We start from the raw sequence: 20,978 nt of genomic DNA on the forward strand, positions 1-20,978 counted from the left end.
TGCCCATCAATGGTAGACTGGATAAGGAAAATGTGGCACATATACACCATAGAATACTATGCAACCATAAAAAGGATGAGTTCGTGTCCTTTGCAGGGACATGGACCTGGAAACCATAATTCTCAGCAAACTAACACAAGAAAAGAAAACCAAACACCACATGTTCTCACTCATAAGTGGGAGGTGAACAATGAGAACACATGGACACAGGGAGGGGAACATCACATACTAGGGCCTGTGGAGGGGGAGGGTGGGGGCATAGGGAAGGAATAGCATTAGGAGAAATACCTAATGCAGGTGATGGGTTGATGGTTGCAGCAAACCACCACGGCATGTGTATACCTAAGTAAGAAACCTGCACATTCTGTAGATGTATACCAGAACTTAAAGTATAATCATAATTTAAAAAAATAATAATTATCCCAGAAGCCTGACCCTTCTCAATCTATTCCTGCCTATTCTCTCATAGAGGCCATTATTCCTGATTTTTTCCCCTACCATTGTGAGCAAGTCACGTTTGTTCTAAAATTTCACATAAATCTAATCATGCACTAGGTACTTTGTCAGGCAAAGTTTCTTTCACTTAGCATGTTCTTGAAATTCATCCATATTATAGTATCAGTAGTCCATTTCTTTTTAATGCTGAGTAGTATTCCATTGATGAATACATCAGTGTTCATCCATTTTCCTCCTAGTGGATTATTTCTAGTTTTCTGCTCTTAAAATAAAACTGTTATTAACATTCTTGTACCTAATCATGTTGGCCCTATGCATCGTTCCCTCTTGTGTAAACACCTAACAGTGGAATTCCTAGGGGAGGAAAAACTTATAATGGGAAATTTTAAAGGTACACAGGAGAACAGAGAATAGTATAATGAATTCCACTTAAAGTCCGCTGCAACTGTATTAATTCAGACACTCTTGTTTCGTCTATATCCCCCTGATCACTTTGAAGTCCTAGGTATTAGCATTCTGTCTTTAAATAAACAGGCAAACAACACTTTCAAATCTAGTAGTTGTTTATCATAAAATATTTATCACTGACTTACCTATGGATTAAGAGTTTAATTAATGTAGGAATGAATAAACTTTTCTTCTCTTCAGATCTTTTAAATGATGCCTCTTTACCATCCCATTGATATCCAGAAAGTCAATGGTGTAAACTCAGATATATTTTCTGTTGCCATTTTGAAATTAGTGCTAAATACAAAAATTGGTCTTAATGATAAAAATAGAGAACATCAACATAGCCAACCAGATTTCGCAATTGCTGGACACCTTGACTCAACTAATCCCATACTATGGTATCATCTTCTGAAAGAAAACTACATGAGACTTAAAAATATTAGTTCTCTTAAGCCATTCTTTGTGAGAAGGCAGGCAGTCCTCATACATTCAACACTGAACAAGGAGATAACACGTCAAATCTTCTGGCCACCAGATTTTTGTTAGCTTTAAAAACTTGCTTGTGCTGGAAAGGGTTAGGGGAAATAATCATTCTCAACCACTGCTGATGACAGTGTATACTCATACCTTTTCAAAGGACTATCTGGAAAAAAAATGTAAGTCTTTTGATTTGGAAATACCACTTCACAACACCTTAGGTCAGGAGTTGAAGACCAGCTTGGCTAACATGACGGAACTTCATCTCTACTAAAAATATAAAAAATTAGCCAGGCGTGGTGGTGCACACCTGTAACCCCAGCTACTCCAGGGGCTGAGGCAGGAGAATTACTTGAACTAGGGAGACAGAGGTTGCAGTAAGCTGAGGTCACGCCACTGTTCTAAAGCCTGGACGGCAGAGCGAAACTCCGTCTCAAAAAAAAAAAAAAGCCTTCAAGCAGCCTACAGACTAAGGGCAAAACCCTCAAAGTCAATGAGTTTTCAAATCTTATTACAGTTTTGTGTGTGTAAGAGAGTCTTCAATATTACAGACTGGGAGTTTTGCCCACCACAGATCTATCCTCCTTCCTTCATTACAAGCATTCATGTCTTGTATTTATTAAAATGCACAAATTCCTCAAAACAGAGATTCTCAGTGTGGTCTGAAGTGAGCAACCTCATACTTAGGGCCCACTGTGTTCATCAGCAGTTACACCACTTGGGTTCAAATCCTTGCTCTTACCATTTATTAGCTTTGTAATCTTGATGTCTACATTACTAACTCCTTTATGCCTCATTTCCCTCAACTTTAAAACAGAAACACTATCAACCTACCTTAGGGAGCAAAGTGAGTATGAAATGTTTAAAATAGTGTTTAGCGTACAGTGAATGCCTAGAAAATGTTAACTATGTGCCATTATTCTAATTACAAGCAGGCACCATCATCAATTTACAGAAGAAAGAGAGTCTGAGAGATTAAGAAATTTGCCAGTGTCCACGAAACTAAAAGATAATGGAGCAATGATTCAAAAACTGATTCAGAGCCTATACTTTTTCCATTGTGTCAATAAAATCACATTCAGATTCATTAACTATGAAGAACGTATCAGTCTTACTCAAAAATAATGACCAGCATAAGAAATTTTTTATTGAAAGAGATTAAATTTGCCGGGCGCTGTGGCTCAAGCCTGTAATCCCAGCACTTTGGGAGGCTGAGGCGGGTGGATCACGAGGTCAAGAGATCGAGACCATCCTGGTCAACATGGTGAAACCCCGTCTCTACTAAAAATACAAAAATTTAGCTGGGCATGGTGGCACGTGCCTGTAATCCCAGCTACTCAGGAGGCTGAGGCAGGAGAATTGCCTGAACCCAGGAGGCGGAGGTTGCAGTGAGCCGAGATCGCGCCATTGCACTCCAGCCTGGGTAACAAGAGCGAAACTCCGTCTCAAAAAAAAAAAAAAAAAGAGATTAAATTTAAACACAACTAAATTCAAGCATATTACTCAATTAAGGTTACAAAGCTTTTATACTATGACAGACAACTTTCAGAGATTCTCTACATACTATTTTAAGTGATTCTTATTTTTAAAAATCATAACGCACTTTAGTTTCTGAAATTGTTTATGCATTATGCTAAAGCAATTTACTGAAATTCTACTAGAATTGATCTACATGAGAGGATAATACGATGTTTAAGACAGAAATTAACTTGTATACACTCAAAACTACACGGTTCTTATTCCAAGGTCACTGATTTTGTAAATGACAGATTTTGTTTCCAAGTCCCAGAGGGGCTTTGTGAACCCCTGTATTTTTCAATTTGCCCTTCCCTCACGCCCAAGTTCTTCTTAATGACTCTCAAACATCTTATATGTAATATTTAAGCCCAGGGTTTATTTGTCTTTTTTTTTTTTTTTTTGAGTTGGAATCTTGCTCTGTGGCCCAGGCTAGAGTGCAGTGGCACGATCTTGGCTCACTGCAACCTCTGCCTCCTGGGTTCCAGCGGTTCTACGGCCTCAGCTTCCCGAGTAGCCGAGACTACAGGCGTGTGCCACCACGCCCGGTTAATTTTTTTTTTTTTTTTTTTGAGACGGAGTTTCGCTCTTGTTACCCAGGCTGGAGTGCAATGGCGCGATCTCGGCTCACCGCAACCTCCGCCTCCTGGGTTCAGGCAATTCTCCTGCCTCAGCCTCCTGAGTAGCTGGGATTACAGGCACGTGCCACCATGCCCAGCTAATTTTTTGTATTTTTAGTAGAGACGGGGTTTCACCATGTTGACCAGGTTGGTCTCGATCTCTCGACCAATTTTTTTGTATTTTTAGTAGAGATGGGGGTTTCACCGTGTTGGCCAGGCTGTTCTCCAACTCCCGACCTCCGGGTGATCCACCTGCCTTGTCCTTCAAATGTGCTGAGATTACAGCCGTGAGCCGTCATCACACCCAGCCAAAGCCCAGTTTTTTGGTCTAAATTTTTCCCTTCCCAATACTCATTAAGATCACCAATGACTTCTGCATCACTTCCTTCTGAAGCCTTTTCACTAAAATCACCAGTTTTCAACCTGTCATGTATTCTTCAATTTGGACTTTAAAAACTACTCATATACGAAGTAGAAGGGAGTCAGAGCAGAGGCTAGGACCTACATTACTCTACAGCCCCAAACTATGAGAACTGGAAGAGACAGAAAGTGTAGCCCAAAGTCTTCGGTTTTACAATGACGCCGAAGAGACAGCTCTAACTGGGTAAAATCTTCTCCAACTCCTCTCATCTTACTGAGAGTTTGGACCTCTTACAGTTATTTACTCTTGAGTCTGGATTTTAACATTTTTTTTTCTGCTTCCACAGTTCAGTAACCTCTTTCAATACAATAATTATCCAAAGTGTTGAGAGTTGTTCACAGTTTTTTTTTTTTTTTTTTTTTTTGAGATGGAGTTTTGCTCTCGTTACCCAGGTTGGAGTGCAATAGCGCGATCGCGGCTCACCGCAACCTCCGCCTCCTGGGTTCAGGCAATTCTCCTGCCTCAGCCTCCTGAGTAGCTGGGATTACAGGCACGCGCCACCATACCCAGTTAATTTTTTGTATTTTTAGTAGAGACAGGGTTTCACCATGTTGACCAGGATGGTCTCGATCTCTTGACCTCGTGATCTCGCGGCCTCCCAAAGTGCTGGGATTACAGGCTTGAGCCACCATGCCCGGCCCCCACAGTTATTTTGAATGCATGGTTCAAGTAATTCTGCCCCAACCCACTCTATGAAAGGGAAAGAAGAGGCTAAGAATATCTGCTCTTTTCTATCAACATTTTGGTTACCCTTCATGTTACTTTTACTAGTCTTCTATAACCACCAAGTTAGTCTCACCTCCTCCACACCAAATTTTCCTTCCTGTTCACCAAAGGAAAAAAAGAAAACCCTATATTAGCATCCATGTGCAGAAACTTCAGGTTTTCCTCTACTATCCTAGACTCCTTACTAAATTACTAACTCATCAATTATCAGACTCTTGTTCACTTGTCTATCACTTACTTGTCTGTCAGTTCAGATCACAGACTGGTTAGCACTCAAACCACGAATTCTAGATGCTGCTACATATACAATGGTGGCTAACATCTGTAATCCCAAGACTTTGGGGGGGCCAAGGCATGAGGACTGCTTGAAGCCAGAAGTTCAAGACCAGCCTGGGCCACATAACGAGATCCCATCTCTACAATAAATAAAACCTTTTTAAAACTCTACTGTTTCCCATCAATCAAATGAGGGGAAAAAAACCCCTTACTCTAACCTTCTCCTATGAATAATGATCCCTACCTTTCTTTCCAGGCTTGTTTCCTGCAACAACTCTACACATGCTCTGCTCCAGCCACACCAACACATTCTTCCCTCAACAAGCCTTATCCCAGATATTCCTTCAGCCTTTACTGACACCTCCCCCAGCCTCTTCTCTCAATGTTCATCCCACAAAAAGGTATCTTTCTGAACCCTTTTCTAAGGTTTCTATTTCCTTCACACTAGATAGCATCTTGTTCATTAACTATCTGATGGGAATATTCTTATTATTTACGTTCATGTATGTCCCACATGCACTCTTAACTATAAATCATCAGAGGGCATAATCCACAGTTCTGTTTTGTTCTGCCCCATATTGCTTAGAGCACAGTGCCTGGCACACAGAAAGCTCTCAATACAGTTGCCAACTTGAAGAAGTGCTTTCCCAAGATTGGCCACCAAGCCACAATTAGCCTCTTAAGCCATTTTATGAATATTTCATTTATGCCTTGGTGTCTCAGACTCATCAAGCTAAAGTATTCTATTTCTTCTTAGTATATAAAAGAGACGGTCCTAAATTCAGGGGTTCTCTCCTATTGAAATGATCTGTATGAGAGTTCTAGTAACACCTAGTTTCTCTCTCAAGCTACACATTAACTAAGCAAAACTCTTCCCCAACTTATGCCATCATAAAAAGCAAAATTTGTAAGAGCCAACAAAATAAAACAAATATTCCTTTGACTCAGAGTCACCTTGGTCAAGAACAAGAAAAATTACGTGGTGATTCTGAATTGCCTCAAGGTAACTAACTGCAAAGCAATAACTGAACAGAAAGAGACTGAAATATATGCTGTGAGAGCACCCAAAATACATATACAGAAAACCTTGTTAACATGGAATTCTTGAGTCTTTCCTTGGTAACAGATAATGCTGTTAATAGCCATTACCATATGTTATTGAAGGTGAAGTCTACCATTACTTTCAAGTGGGCAAATTTTTTTTAATACTAGCAGTTCAGTCCAAAAAGCTTTTACAAGGGCTTCTTCAACGCCAAGAAGGGACTGGAAGCTAAGAACACACGATGAATACAACAAAGTTTTGACTTCATAAAGTAAATAACCTCAAGCTTTCTCCACTTTAGTGCGCACTCTGTCTGCATTACTTTCTTTGCCCCTTTACCAGCTATTTCCATCAGCCATGGTTTTGTTCGGAGCGCCTGTCGTCGTGTTAGAAAAATAAGACAGGTTAAAATAGTTTTGTAGATTTTTCTTTTTTTAAAAACAAGGGGTGGGGGAGGGAGCCAGGTCGAAATTATTTTTTCCACTCCCTTTTGAAAAGAAAATCACCAGTCTAGCACGCCAAAGCCCACCTAAAATACGATGTGCACAAACACATAAAAAATCAGTAGGCCTCTTGTAAAAGTGGCACTTAAAAGAACGGCAAATCGTATCAGATTATTTCCTCTTTTATCCAAAGAAATGACTCTGCAGCACTGAAACATTTAAAAAACAGTCCTGCACATAATGCTGGTATTTCCATTTTAAAAACTTATCTAACTGATCAAAAGATTCGTGCAATGACAAAGCTAAAAATGTTCTCTCTCACTAATAAGGGTGAATCACACCAGCCACCTACTCCACCCAACAATCGCCCTTGCTAAGGCTGGACAGTTCAAAACCTGGAAAGCTTGCTCCAAACCAGAAACGCATTCGCTTCAACACTAGTGTTTAAGTACAGCTATGCGACAGCAAAGAAATGTTACTAAATGTTCAAATTTACCAGTACATTGTGTTCTTCGGATAGGGCTGTGCCCTTTTAACATTTACCGAACTCCCCCATCTCTCCTGTTTATAAGGGGTGGGGGGGGGGCGCAACAGATATTCTTACTTGAAAAATGAAGTATCTGCTCAGATTTTCGAAACAAGTTTCAATGACCGGGTTTGGGGAAAATCCCTACTACACTAGCTAACAAAAAGGTGCCGGCGCCTTCTTTCAACTACCTGAAGCCGGTGAACTGACTCGATACATTTAAAGGGCTACGGATCTCAGGACAGTCTCCCGGCACAAGAAACTTCAAATGCCTTTCAGTCTCGCAGAGACCTACGGGGATGTTTCTTTTTTTTCTTTTTTGAGACGGAGTTTCGCTCTTGTTACCCAGGCTGGAGTGCAATGGCGCGATCTCGGCTCACCGCAACCTCCGCCTCCTGGGTTCAGGCAATTCTCCTGCCTCAGCCTCCTGAGTAGCTGGGATTACAGGCACACGCCACCATGCCCAGCTAATGTTTTGTATTTTTAGTAGAGACGGGGTTTCACCATGTCGACCAGGATGGTCTCGATCTCTTGACCTCGTGATCCACCCGCCTCGGCCTCCCAAAGTGCTGGGATTACAGGCTTGAGCCACCGCGCCCGGCTACGGGGATGTTTCTAAATTCCACCGTTTGGTAGCTACCCAGCATCTGGGAAAAAAGACGGACTTATCCTTGGAAAAGCGGTTTCTGGAGTCTCAAGAACCAGGGAGGTCAGGGCTCCCCTGAAACCCTCCGCCTCGGCAGGCAGAGCGGCAAGTGCCGGCTCGCGTTTCTTCGCCTGCCCGCGCAACTCTCCACGAAAAGCACCCCACAAAAGGCCTCCCCGCTCCCCGCGCCGCGGACTCACCAGGACCGTGGTGCAGATGGATCTCAGCTCGGACTCCACTTTCTCCCGATAGTCCTTAATCAGCTGCAACTTCTTGTCGGAGGTGTCGGTCTTCTGCTCGATGCTCGAGATGACCCTCCAGGCGGACCTGCGGCCCCCGACCACGTTCTTGTAGGCCACGGAGAGCAGGTTGCGCTCCTCGTTGGACAGCTCGGCGCCCTGCTCGGTCACGGCCTTCATGCAGGTGGCCATGTCGTCGTAGCGCTCGGCCTGCTCGGCCAGCTTGGCCTTCTGGATCAGCTCCGTCTTCTCCATGGCGGGCGCGGGGCCGGGGCCGGGGCGAAGGGCGAGGAGAGCGAGGGCGAGCGCCGACCCGGAGCGGGAGGAGATTCACGAGCTGCGGAGGGGCGGGGCGGCGAGGCGAGAACAAAAAGCAGGGAGGGAGCGCCGTCAGACAATGCGACCCGCCGCCCGCTTTTGTCTCCCGCACACGCGGCCGCTTGAATTTCCCTCTCCCCCGTCCCAGCCCCCGCCCCCGTCAGGCGCCCGGAGAGGCCGCGGCCCGCGGCAGGAGGAGGCGGGGGCGGCACCGAGGCCCCGCGCGCGGGAAGCCCGAGCCGCGGCCGCTCCCGCCACCCCCGCCCGGCCGGCCCAAGATGGAAGCGACCGTTGGCCCCGCACCTTCCCGCCCAGAGCTGTCCCAGAGGGGAGCGGCGTCGACAGCTGGCCGCTCCCGAGGGCGGCGCCTCAGCCTGGCCCTCAAGCCCAGCCCGGCCGGAGGAGGCCCGCGGCCAACCCAAGCGCTCACCTTCACGTCTCCGCGGCCGCGACGCGAGTCCCACCACTTTGATCTGCTCTTGGCTTTAGCCGAGGACCCTCCCTTCTCAGCCTACCCCGGAGCCGAGGGGCGGCCCGCCACCCAATTACGCGCCGAGCTTGCCCCGAGAGTCCCGCCCCCTGACGCGCCGCTGGCCAATGAGGACCGAGCGCGCGGAAGGGGGCGAGGGGGCGGGGCGGGAGGGAACGCGGAGGCTAGGAGGGTGGGTCGGCGCGGGGAAGTTCGGTTGGCCGGCAGGCTGCGGCTTCGGCCACGGGGTTTCCTCCAATTAGATCCAGGGTAAAAGGACGTCACTGTTGCCATGGTGATGCCGTTACCAACTCCCCTCAGCCTCCCCGCCACCCCGGCACTTCTGGGTGCGGCACGAGACCCAGAGGCGCGCACGACCTCCGAGGCGGCAGCCGCGTCTCCCGCTGCGGATGGTGCGTTGCATCTCGCGGGCTCCGGCCGAGGCCGGACTTTGGAGGGTGACATAATCGGCTGTTGGGAGCACAGGGGCCTTTCTTTCCTCCACCTTTCCATCCGTGACAAAGGTTTGGATCCCAAGACACTAAACCCGGACGTTAATGAAGTTGCCACTAGGGTTCCGAATTCAGCAAACCACATCCCCATTAAAGACGAATTGATTCATGGGGACATTGGCTTCAGTATGGCATTTACATGATAAATTCAAGTTTTCAGATGGGCACCTAAAACAAAAAATTCCCTTATGAAAAGGTATGTCCCAGAAGATCCAGGCGAGTGCCTGTGGTTTTCTTTAAAATGGGAATGTCATTAAGTACAATTTGCAGGAAAACACCTATAACTACCCCTCCCCCGCAAAAAAAAAAAAAAAAAAAAGCCTGCCCATAACATCTCCCTCCCCAAAAAGCAATTTTTATGTTTCTTTCAGGCTTTCCAGGTTATGCATCTAACTAAATACATAATTTTTCACATCATTGTTGCCTGTGCACAAGCTTTTCATTTCTGGTATTATTTCTGGGAGGACACTTGAAAATCTGAAATCCTCTCCCTGGGTGTTGATTTCTGATTTTCTTCTCCTGGGAACACCCTGCTGAAGTGGGGAAGATTTCCCCAGGCCCCTCCCCTTCGGGGTCATCCCTGGCATCTCGCTTTCCTTTTAAACCACTCCTGTCTCTCCTGGCACTTCCCCAGTGCCCTCAATCCATCCAGGTGGGATGACTGTCCTGCCCTTCTGGTGAGTGGCCTTTGTGCCATCTTAGGATGAGAATTGCCATCTGAGTTCACACTGCTATGATCCCGATTCCAGCAGGTCTAGGGAGAATGGATCATTGAAGGGCCAAGAATGCCACAGGCAAGAAAGAATTTCCCATTCTCAGTGGAGACTGGAGCGAATCTGGAGAATCTCTAGAATGGAAGATCTGAGAGTGTAGACAGATGGGAAGAGAAGGTGCTGACTTTCCAGAAATTCAGACTCCCTCGTGGCTGCCCCTCCCTGTCCTGACTTGTAAAGGTTGCTTTGTGCTTTGACAGACAGGAGAGGCCTGGATTGGAACGGGCCTGTGTCTTAATGCAGAAATGCCTTACTATGTTCCAGCCTTCTAATGGAGGGCCCTGCTGTTATTTCTGGAATCCCTGGGGCCCCGCTGCAGACACATGAGTGTTTATGGCCCTGTGGGCTAGGGTGGAGCCGGACACCGAGAAATCCCAATGGAAAGAATTTGCATGTGGAAGGTCAGATAAAATGCCTTCTGTATGACCAGTGAATTTCAAGCTCACCGAAATTAGAGGCAGCTCAGGCAAGGGGAGGAACCAGTGGAGGTAGACTGGGGATAGAGACCCTTGAGAGGAAATTGTCAGAGGATGGAGCCTCTGTGATAGGGAGACTGGCTGCCAGAAGGAGCAAGCACACTAAATACTAAATTCTTTGTCAGAAAGTCTCGACTATGCTGCTGTCTCCCCCAGTGACCTTGGACAAAGTTTTTGCTGCTTTTCATACCTCAGTCTCGGAAATTTCTGCTTTCATTCAATCAAATATTTATTGAACACCAACTCATCTATTTGCAGTCATCTGGAATCATGGGTAAAAACTGCTTCCCACCAATGACGCAGTATAAAATTGCATTTTAGGAAGATTCAGAGGACCCCCTGCATAGCTAAAGGCTTCTGTGCCTGAAAGAACTCAGGTTGGAGAGAAATAAGTCTCTGGGAACTTGAAGTCCCTGGACACAGAAAGAGCTAGCCTGTGTTGAGTGATTGCATGTGTCTAGCACTATTTTAAGTCTTTTGCAAGAATTAACTTTTTCGGTCTGCCTAATGCCACTACAAATTAGGTGTTACTATGCTCACCATCTCTATTTTACAGACAAGGAAATTTAGGCACAGGGTGGTCAAGCATGATGTACAGGGTCACACAGCTTAGACAGCAGCAGAACTTGGATACGGACCCATGCAGTTCAACTGGTGCCAAAGCCCATCTTTTTAACCACTGCTGAGGCTGCCTCACCAAGTCTCCCCCAGATCACTGCTAGATGCTATAGAGATTCTAGGACAGATCAGACCAGTCTCTGTCTTCTAAGAGTTGCATCCTAGTAAATATGAAACCTGTTAAGCATCACATCCAACATACTGGGAAGAAGTCCAGGGAACAGACAGCTAACAAAGGGAGTACTGATAAATTATTACCTTATTTATGAAGTTCTTTTTATTCTAAGTTACCTGGTATGAAGAAGCTGCTGGAACAAAAGGAGCACATTGAACTTGGAGCCAGAAGACCCTACATTCCAGCCCTGCTATTTATATGTTATTTGACCTTGGATACCTTGTTCTCCTCAGAACCTCAGTTCCCCCTACCTGTAACCTATAAAAATAATCCCAGCTGGGCACAGTGGCTCATGTCTGTAATCCGAACACTTTGGGAGGTCGAGGTGGGTGGACTGCTTGAGCCCAAGAGTTCCAGATCAGCATAGGCAACATGGCAAAAACCTGTCTCTACAAAAAATACAAAAATTAGCTGGGTGTGATGGCACACACGTGTAGTGTAAACTACCTGGGAGGCTGAGATGAGAAGATCACCTGAGGCCAGAAGGTCGAGGCTGGAGCCATGATTGCACCACTGGACTCCAGCCTAGGCAACAGAATGAGACCCTGTCTCAAAAGTCATCATCATCATCATCATCATCGTCATCATCATTATCATCACTAAATCAAAGAATCGTTGTGGAGATTAGATGAACTGTCACGTAGGAAAATGCTGAGCATGTAGCAAGTGTTCAGTGAGTAGTGTTTTCTTTTTTCCTTCTTTCCCTCTGCTGGGGTATGGGGTACAGGACTGGAGGGATGCTATCCTGCTGCAAGGAGCCTTAGAACTTCATTAAGTGTTTGGTGAAAGCTTATCTCTTGAATCAGTGTTGTAATTAGTTCAGTTAATGGTCTACAGAATGGCTACATTCCATGTACATTTCAGAATGAATGGTTCTTCTGGTTGCTCTCTCTCTCATAAATTGTTTCAGTGATTCATTTGCCCAGAGCAAGGGATCACCAGAAACTTCTTCCTTAGCTAGTTTAGTGACAAAAACATCTGAGTGGGACTTTTCACCCAAACTCTTCATATAATTATTATCAGTGCTTCTGTGCAGTGGGCAGTTAAAGAGTTGCCCCCTGCTGGGCACGGTGGCTCACGCCTATAATCCCAGCACTTTGGGAGGCTGAGGCGGGTGGACCACGAGGTCAAGAGATCGAGACCATCCTGGTCAACAAGGTGAAACCCCGTCTCTACTAAAAATACAAAAATTAGCTGGGCATGATGGCACACGCCTATAGTCCCAGCTACTCGGGAGGCTAAGGCAGGAGAATTGCTTGAACCCAGGAGGCAGAGGTTGTGGTGAGCCGAGATTGCACCATTGCATTCCAGCCTGGGTAACAAGAGTGAAACTCTGTCTCAAAAAAAAAAAAAAAAAAAAAGAGTTGCCCCCACCCCACCTGTGGGTGCTAAATGAGGTTTCATAGAGTCAGGGACAGGCATGGAAATCAAGGGAGCATGGTCAGGGAAGTCTTTCTACATACTCCTTAGTTTGAAACTTGATTCACTTTGTTCAGGGTGATGGTTACCTGTATGCATCAACTTGGTGGGTCATGGTGGCTAGATATTTAGCCAAATACTATTCCGGGTGTTTCTCTGAGGGTGTTTTTGGATGAGATTAACATTTAAATCGATGCACTTTGTTGGTGGTGGGTTTTGGAGTCTTGTTTTTTGAGACAGAGTCTCACTCTGTCACCCAGGCTGGAGTGCAGTGGTGCGACCTCGGCTTACTGCAGCCTCCACCTCCCTGGTTCAAGCGATTCTCCTGCACCAGCCTTACAACTGGCTGGGATTACAGGCATGCGCCACCACCCTGGCTAACTTTTGTGTTTTTAGTAGAGACAGGGTTTTGCCATGTTGGCCAGACCGGTCTCGAACTCTTGACATCAAGTGATCTGCCTGTCTCGGCCTCCCAAAGTGCTGGGATTCCAGTCTTGAGCCACTGAGCCTGGCCTAAATCGGTGGACTTTGAATAAGCAGTTTTCACTTCCTGATGTGGGCGGGCCTCATCAGGTCCATAGGCCTGAACAGAACACAAAGAGCATCCTTATTTGAGCAAGAGGGAATTCTTCAGCAGACTGCCTTCAGACTCCTTCCGAAGCGCCGGTCCTTCCCAAGTCCCCTGCAGACACCTTTAGAACTAGAAAGGGAACATGAACTCTCCTGGGTCTCCAGCCTGTTGGCCTGCAGGTTTTGAACTTGCCAGCATCCATAACAGTGTGAGCAAATTCCTTATAATAAATCTCTCTCTCTCTCTACACACACACACGTACATATATATATTCTATTGAATGCATTCAGTAACCTTTTTTTTTCACCCAACAAATGATGTGGGTATCTCTGTTTTTTTGCTTTTTTTTTTTTTTTTTGAAATGAAACTTCACTCTATTGCCCAGCGTGGAGTGCAGTGGCATGATCTCTACTCACTTCAACCTCTACTTCCTGGGTTCAAGCAATTCTCCTGCCTCAGCCTCTGGAGTAGCTGGGACTACAGATGCATGCCACCATGCCTGGCTAATTTTTGTATTCTTGGTAGGGATGGGGTTTCACCATGTTGGTCCAGCTGGTCTTGAACACCTGACCTCAGGTGATCCACCAACCTCGGCTTCCCAAAGTGTTGGGATTACAAGTGTTAGCCACCACGCCTCGCCAGATATGGATATCTTTTAATAGCTTTTTTTTTTTTTTTTGAGACGGAGTTTCGTTCTTGTTACCCAGGCTGGAGTTCAATGGCGCGATCTCGGCTCACCGCAACCTCCGCCTCCTGGGTTCAGGCAATTCTGCCTCAGCCTCCTGAGTAGCTGGGATTACAGGCATGCGCCACCATGCCCAGCTAATTTTTTGTATTTTTAGTAGAGACGGGGTTTCACCATGTTGACCAGGATGGTCTCGATTTCTCGACCTTGTGATCCACCCGCCTCGGCCTCCCAAAGTGCTGGGATTACAGGCTTGAGCCACTGCGCCTGGCCCTTTTAATAGCTTTTAATATATGTCTGCAACATATCAGTCTCTCTTCTCTCCCATACCAGACCATGAGCTTCTTGAAGGTAAGGGGTTTTTGTGTGTGTGTGTGTTTTTTTTTTAACCTTGTAGTTGGTGACTGCTCAACAGCTGGGTAAAGTTAGGCATTATAGTTCCCACTGTCTGGTTGCCTAAACTGATGCTCAAAGAGGTTAAATGACCTATCTCAATTGGTAAACTTTAGAGTTAAGATTTAAAAACAGGTCTGTCTGATTTCGATCTTCTACTACAACAAACAAGAATCTGTGCTACCTGCCATGGAAGACAGAAGCCCCAGTGTTTGCTGGCCTGGGAACAGTGTTTAGTTATTTGAAGCTGGTGGGTGGCTGAATATGTATCTACCCGTGAGTCAGTGGCTGATTTTATTTTCATATGGAAGGCTCTGTTTTTATGCTCAACACATCCAGCAGTGAAAGAGGTGCCTCCTTGTCCCTCATCTGTCCCCTTTAATGATCTACATAGTTCTCCTCCTCTCCCACTGCCACTGTCAGACTGTTACTTCCCAGTGGGCGAAGTTACATCTGACCTTCATGTCCCTGGTGACTTTACTGGCCCACAGAAGGCATTCAGTAAAGGCTTGTTTGGAGGGTGGATCCCGACCATCAGCAGGACGCATTTCCAATAACATGACCGTTGGCATTGTGTGCTTACTATGTGCCCAACCATATATGGAGTCACTAGAATAGTAAACCCACAGAAGGAAAGCACACAAGGCAGAGCTGTGTCCCCAGCAGATGTTCTGTAGATACAGGATTGCATCTGCTTGGAAGAGTATACCCAGAACCTTGAAGCCAGCACAGAAGGTCCCTGAACCATCAGAGAGCTATCGCAAGATCACTCACTGATGCTCACACATGCAAGACTTAGAGGAGGGCTCCCCAAGCCCTCACTCAGACTCAATTTCCTGCTAGTTCATTCCACAAAACATTTTAAGGTCTTCCATGTGCCTTGTGTCCTAAGGGCTGGGGTTTCCAGCATGAGTAAGACACGTTCTGTGCTTAGAAGGAGCTTGACCAAGAGATCAGAGTTGGGACATATATATGTCCAGAGAGTTGGGATTTTTTTTTTAAGTTTTGGTACATAATCATCTCCCTAATTATGACTCATCTCCAGACAATTCAAGATAGTTGAATAGATGGATGACCACAAAACAGCTAGAGAACAATGCACACAGCAGTTGATTGTGTGCCTCTCACAATAAGTGCTATGGGAGTTGAGAGAAGGGAGACGTGAGTGTGGGCTCAGGCAGCAGAGGGCTACGGAGTGAAAGGGACCCCTGTGGGGAGAGCCACTGAGGTCTTGCCAGTCTGTGTTTCCATCCTTCCTGCTGCCCGGTGGAGGGGCCCCTGGAGAGGGAAGGAAGGCACAGGTGCTTCTCTTTGTGCTGGAGTTGGGTTTGGAGAGGGCTGGCTCCTGAAAAGGTAGCTCTGGATAAAATGTTGGAATGTGACCACCCAGGAGAGCTTGGCAGCCACAGTGCAGAGGACTCTTCTACCTCTCCCCCTCCTGCCCTAACCAGCTCAGCACCAAGCACATGGGCACTTTAAAATCATGATGGGAGACTCGCTGTGCTATCCCCAACCCCTTCAGCAATAGCGGCTCTGTACAAGATGCAAGTGTGACCTTCATTTTGCTTTGTGACTTAAAACCCTTCACCGTTATTCAGCTGCAGCTCAGCATGGTGGTTGGACTCCGGAGCCAGAAGACCTGGTTCAAATCATGGCCGCACCACTCATAAGATATGTGATCTTGGGCAGGTCACCTGGCTGCTCTGTGCCTCGGTTTCCCCATTTGTAAAATGAGGATGATGGTAGTAAGGGTCCTACCCCACAGGGTAATTAGGAAGCCCCAGGGAGGAAGGCTGGTGAGGATCTCCCCCACTCCTCTTCTGTCTTCTTTCCTGGCTCCGTTCCGTTTCTTTGCTTCAGGCTCATTTGAGCTTTACTCCTACTGCCATCTTCCCCGACTACCTGCTCATCTTTCAGGGAGGAAATGGCGTGTCCTAGGGCTGGGGTGTCCTGGTGCCCCGAGCCCCTCTCAACTAGGTGAGTTCCCCATCCTGGGCTCCCCAAGCATGTAGCTACTTGATGTTGCTTCCCCTAGTCCGCCTGCCCAAGAGCTGAAGGCATCCCAGAGCGGGGGTGCTACGTCCCTGTGATTTGCCTGTGTAGCTCCAGTGCCTCACAGGGTGCTTGGCAGATATGCTGGGTGCCAAGAAAGCAATGGCCGAATGGACAAATTCACAAAGGATGGAAGGAGGAGCCACAGGCCAGTGCACAGTGCCCAAAGGACAGAGCTGAGGCTGCTGGTCAGGACAGCTTCAGGCTCTGGCTGAGCTCCAGCACACAGCTGGAGGCACCCGTGACTCTAGCTGGGAGGGGCTGGAAGATCCAGGCAGCCCCTGACTGCCGTCCTTCCCCTTAGTCATGTCCAGTTCTGTAAACAAACTCTTAACTTCACCAGAAGGCCTGGCAGTTAAGAGAACCCAGTGAAGAAACCTTTTGCAGAGAGAGAAAAGAACCCTTTTGAATATGAACAATCACCCTAATTTACTGAATGATTTCTCTTCTGGATTTCCTTAAACCAGGGAAAGCCCAGGTAAGATATTTGAGGCCCTGATACATCTAGACAAAATATATAAAAACTTGTCCCATCAAAAGCCACCCCTGGAGAAAAAGGATTGTGGCCAACCCACTCAGCTAGTAATATGAGATGCTCTCTGCCTGCGGACAGCAATTGCTATAATCAATGCAAAGGATACCAGCCACGATCCCTGATCCTGGTTCTGAAACTCAGAGGTGCAGCTGGCCAGACTGATGCAGCCAGCCTCACTCCAAAGGATTCTGCAGCAGGCGAATTGCTGGAGTGTGATCAGACAGAGTCCAGCTGCTACAACTGTCACACAAACTTCCTGAAATAGAGGGCAAAAGGTAGCAACTTGTTGCTTCTTGAGCCAAGAGATTTAGAACATGAGACCAAATGAGAGCGATTAAAATGAAAAATACAGGGAATCAGTGAAATGAGGGTTTCGCTTTCCAGGTCAAAGCGGGCAGTCCTGGGTCTTTGCTGGAAAGTTTTAGCTGCCATGTAAGCTGTCCCCGCCAGGGCTGAGATCAGGAGGCTGATGCTGAAGCCTAGGCCTGGAAGTGACGCTGACGAAGCAGGGCTTGACAGCCCCTACGCTCTCAGAGGTCTGGGCAGTGCAGATGAGATTGTCACTCCAACGTCCTCAAAGCGCATCCAGGAAAAATGCACATTTAGGTACATTAGCTGAATTTTTTAGAACACTAGTAAGCACCTAGTAGATGCATAGAAAAATGCATATTTTCCTTCCCTTTCCTGAAGACCAGGGGCCTAGGTTGGTCTGTGTTAATTACTATATCAGAGTCCTTATTTGCAGGTAAAAGAAACCAACGCTAGTAGATTTAAATAGAAGACAATTACTTCTCACTGATTGTGAGGAATGCCGGTGAAGCAGGCTTAGAGAATGAGCAGGCACTGGCTGGGTGTTCAGCTAGAACCATGGCCAAAATCACCCTGTAGACCTCTCCCAGGGAGATCCCTGTTGCTTCTGTCACTGAACAGCAGACATCAGCCCATGCTGCATTGACTCCATGGCACCAGATACGGCACCTGGACTCCGACACTGTCCAGGACCCTCCATTCTGATTGAAATCCTTGACACCAAGTCTTACGGCTGCCCCACAGAGGAATTCTCCACAGTGCCTGTTTCTTTGGGCCTTTCACTCCAGATTCAAAACCCTAACTACTAGGGAGGCCGAGGCAGGAAGATTGCTTGAGCCCAGGAGTTGGAGGCTGCCGTGAGCTATGATGTCACCACTGCACTTCAGCCTGGACAACAGAGTAAGATCCTGACTTAAGAACGAATGAGTCACATGCCAACCCTGTCACATGCCACACCAAGGTTCCAGATAAGCTAGGAGGAGTAAGTATCTAGAATTTACACCATTCAAAGAGGAAAGTGGGCTCCAGTTCTCAATAAGATTCATAAAATGCGGATTCTTCCAACAAAGGAAGGAGCTTCCGAGGCTGAGCAGCCCAAAAAATACACATTCCCTGCAGTTATACTAAGGTTTCCAGTCTCCCTGGCAGGAAAAAAAAAGCAAAAGCCACGCATGGACAGTGTGCAAAAGCTGGAGCCTGGGAAGAGCCTTCACCTGGATCTCGTCTGTCTCTCTCTGGAACAGGTTTGGGGAGGTATGCTGTCATTGATGCCCCTGCCTGGAAGGCTTTGCCCTCCTCAGACTTGCCCTCCTCCAAGACCCACAAAGATCTCCCTCTTGTCGAAGATGCGATTGTACCTCTAGATTACATCACACTTTTCAGAAATGAATTATTCCATTTATGTAGGTCTTGTCAAGCTCCCCCACGATGGGGACAAAACTCGTATTCATTAAACAGTTAACAAACATTCACTGAGCGTCTGCTAGGCCTTGGGGAGACCAAGGGGACAAAGGCATGGCCTGTGCCTTTGAGAAGGTCACATCGGGTGCCAGGTGTGCGGAGGTGTGAAGGCTTTGTAGAGTAGGTGACTTATTTAAGGGTCTTAGGATGTTCCTAGCTATTGGTAGAGGGAGCGATGCATCCTAGAGAGACAGAACAGCATGCACAGGGGCAAGGAGTCATGAGAAGGCGTGGCAGTTTGGGAACAGATTGCTTGGGATGTGGGGTGTGTGTGGTACAGCAGGCAAGGAAGTGGGAGGTGAGGTTGCTGCTCAAGATTGGGACCACATTCCTTTTTCCTCTAATCTTTAAAACCTGCAGAGTCTTTTTTTTAGAACTCGTTGAGTTTTACATTTTGTTTTATTTTCTTATTTTTGTAGAGATAGAGGCCTTGCTATGTTGCCCAGGCTGGTCTCAACTTCCTGGCCTCAAGCGATCCTCCTCCCTCAGCCTCCCAAAGTGCTGGGATTACAGGTGTGAGTCACTGTGCTGGCCTGAAACCACATTCTTAGGATCCTTGAGTATCTCCCTGAGGAAAAGACACTGTATCCTGAGACCATTAGAAATCATCAGATACTTTTTAAATCAATTTTTTATTGTGATAGATATATATAACATAAAATTTACCATTAAAATTATTTTTTTTTTTTTTGAGACGGAGTTTTGCTCTTGTTACCCAGGCTGGAGTGCAATGGTGCGATCTCGGCTCACTGCAACCTCCGCCTCCTGGGTTCAGGCAATTCTCCTGCCTCAGCCTCCTGAGTAGCTGGGATTACAGGCACGCACCACCATGCCCAGCTAATGTTTTGTATTTTCAGTAGAGACGGGGTTTCACCATGTTGACCAGGATGGTCTTGATCTCTTGACCTCGTGATCCACCCGCCTCGGCCTCCCAAAGTGCTGGGATTACAGGCTTGAGCCACCGCGCCCGGCCCATTAAAATCATTTTTAAGTGCACAGTGCAGTGGCATTAAATACATTCAAAATGCTGTGCAGCCATCAGCACCATCCGTCTCCAGAATGCTTTTCAGCCTGTAAAATTAAAACTCTGCACCCATTTAACATTAACCCTCCCATGCTCCCCTCCCCCTAGTCCTACTTTCTCTCTATCATCAATGCTTTTAAGCCCAAGGGCCACCTGATGGGATTTTTAAGAAAAATTCCCCCCAATAAAGAATAGATTGGAGGATTTTGGGGTAGGAAGCGCTGCAGAGAACTCCAGAGGCAATGATGACAGTGGCAGTGGGGTGGGGGTGGGGTGCGTGCAGGAGGGTGTCGAGAGATACTGATATTGATTAGATGCAGAAGTCAAGAGGCATTCAAGGTCACTTGAAGGCATTTTGTTTGTATGTATGTATGTATGTATGTATGTATGTATGCATGTATGTTTTTTAGACAAAGTCTCACTCTGTCACACAGGCTGGGGTGCAGTGGCATGATCTTGGCTCACTGCAACTCCTGTCTCCTGGGTTCAAGCAATTCTCCTGCCTCAGTCTCCTGAATAGCTGGGATTACAGGTGTACACCATCTAATTACCCAGCTAATTTTTATATCTTTAGTAGAGACAGAATTTCGCCATGTTGGCCAGGCTGGTTTCAAACTCCTGGCCTCAAATGATCTGCCTGCCTTGGCCTCCCAAAGTGCTGGGATCACAGATGTGAGCCTCCGCACCCGGTCTAAGGTGTCTTTTTCTATTTTATTTTCACAATATTGACCCCCACACCCATTCTTGTGTGAGACGGAGAGGCGATTATGTCCTTACAGGAGTTTTAAATAATCCTCTGACCCTATCAAGTCACAAATATTTCAGAATTACAGCCTATTTAGATGGTGAAGGACATCCTCCCACATCATTCCTGTAAGATGTGTGAGAGGAGTTGAGGGTACATTTGACCATTGCATGCTTTAATCCATTTTATAAAAAAGAAATCATTTACAAAAGTAGTTTATGGTCATGAAATGTGTAACGACAATTCAGAACAGTTCCTGTGCTAAGAAAAAGTATCTGAAACTTGCATTCAAAAGAAACCTGACTAAACACAGGATCTGGAGTGATCAGAAGACCCGGGTTCCAGTCCAGTCTGCCACTCGCAAACTTGGTGACCCTGGGAGAGCGGCTTAACTTCTCTGTGTCTCTGTTTCCTCTTTAGCACAGTGGTTGCTGTGAGGTTTAAATGAGATGCTTTGTGTAAAGCCCTGCGCAGTGTGTGACCCACAGAGAGTGCTCCGTTCACAGTCGCTGCTGTTGTCCTGATAACACTGATCGTCATCATGATCTCCGAGGACTCATTCAGCCCTGACGCCCTGCGCTTCGCAGTTGTGCTTGAGAGGGATAT

The 20,978-nt window shown here is 46.6% G+C and overlaps 1 protein-coding gene across 1 annotated transcript in view; it reads right to left on the bottom strand.

Annotated features, from left to right (window-relative positions):
• Nucleotides 1-8,685, bottom strand: part of YWHAQ (tyrosine 3-monooxygenase/tryptophan 5-monooxygenase activation protein theta) — a 53,731-nt gene extending 45,046 nt beyond the window's left edge. Inside the window, exons 1-2 of the mRNA XM_039474060.2 lie at nucleotides 8,586-8,685; nucleotides 7,799-8,174 (exon numbers count right to left, since the gene is read on the bottom strand). Of these exons, the coding sequence (XP_039329994.1) occupies nucleotides 7,799-8,092 (294 nt within the window). The 5' untranslated portion in view covers nucleotides 8,093-8,174; nucleotides 8,586-8,685. The remainder of the gene's footprint in view (nucleotides 1-7,798; nucleotides 8,175-8,585) is intronic.
• Nucleotides 8,686-20,978: the final 12,293 nt, after the last annotated feature.

Source organism: Saimiri boliviensis, chromosome 1 (assembly GCF_048565385.1).
Source record: "Saimiri boliviensis isolate mSaiBol1 chromosome 1, mSaiBol1.pri, whole genome shotgun sequence".
Lineage (NCBI taxonomy): Eukaryota > Metazoa > Chordata > Mammalia > Primates > Cebidae > Saimiri > Saimiri boliviensis.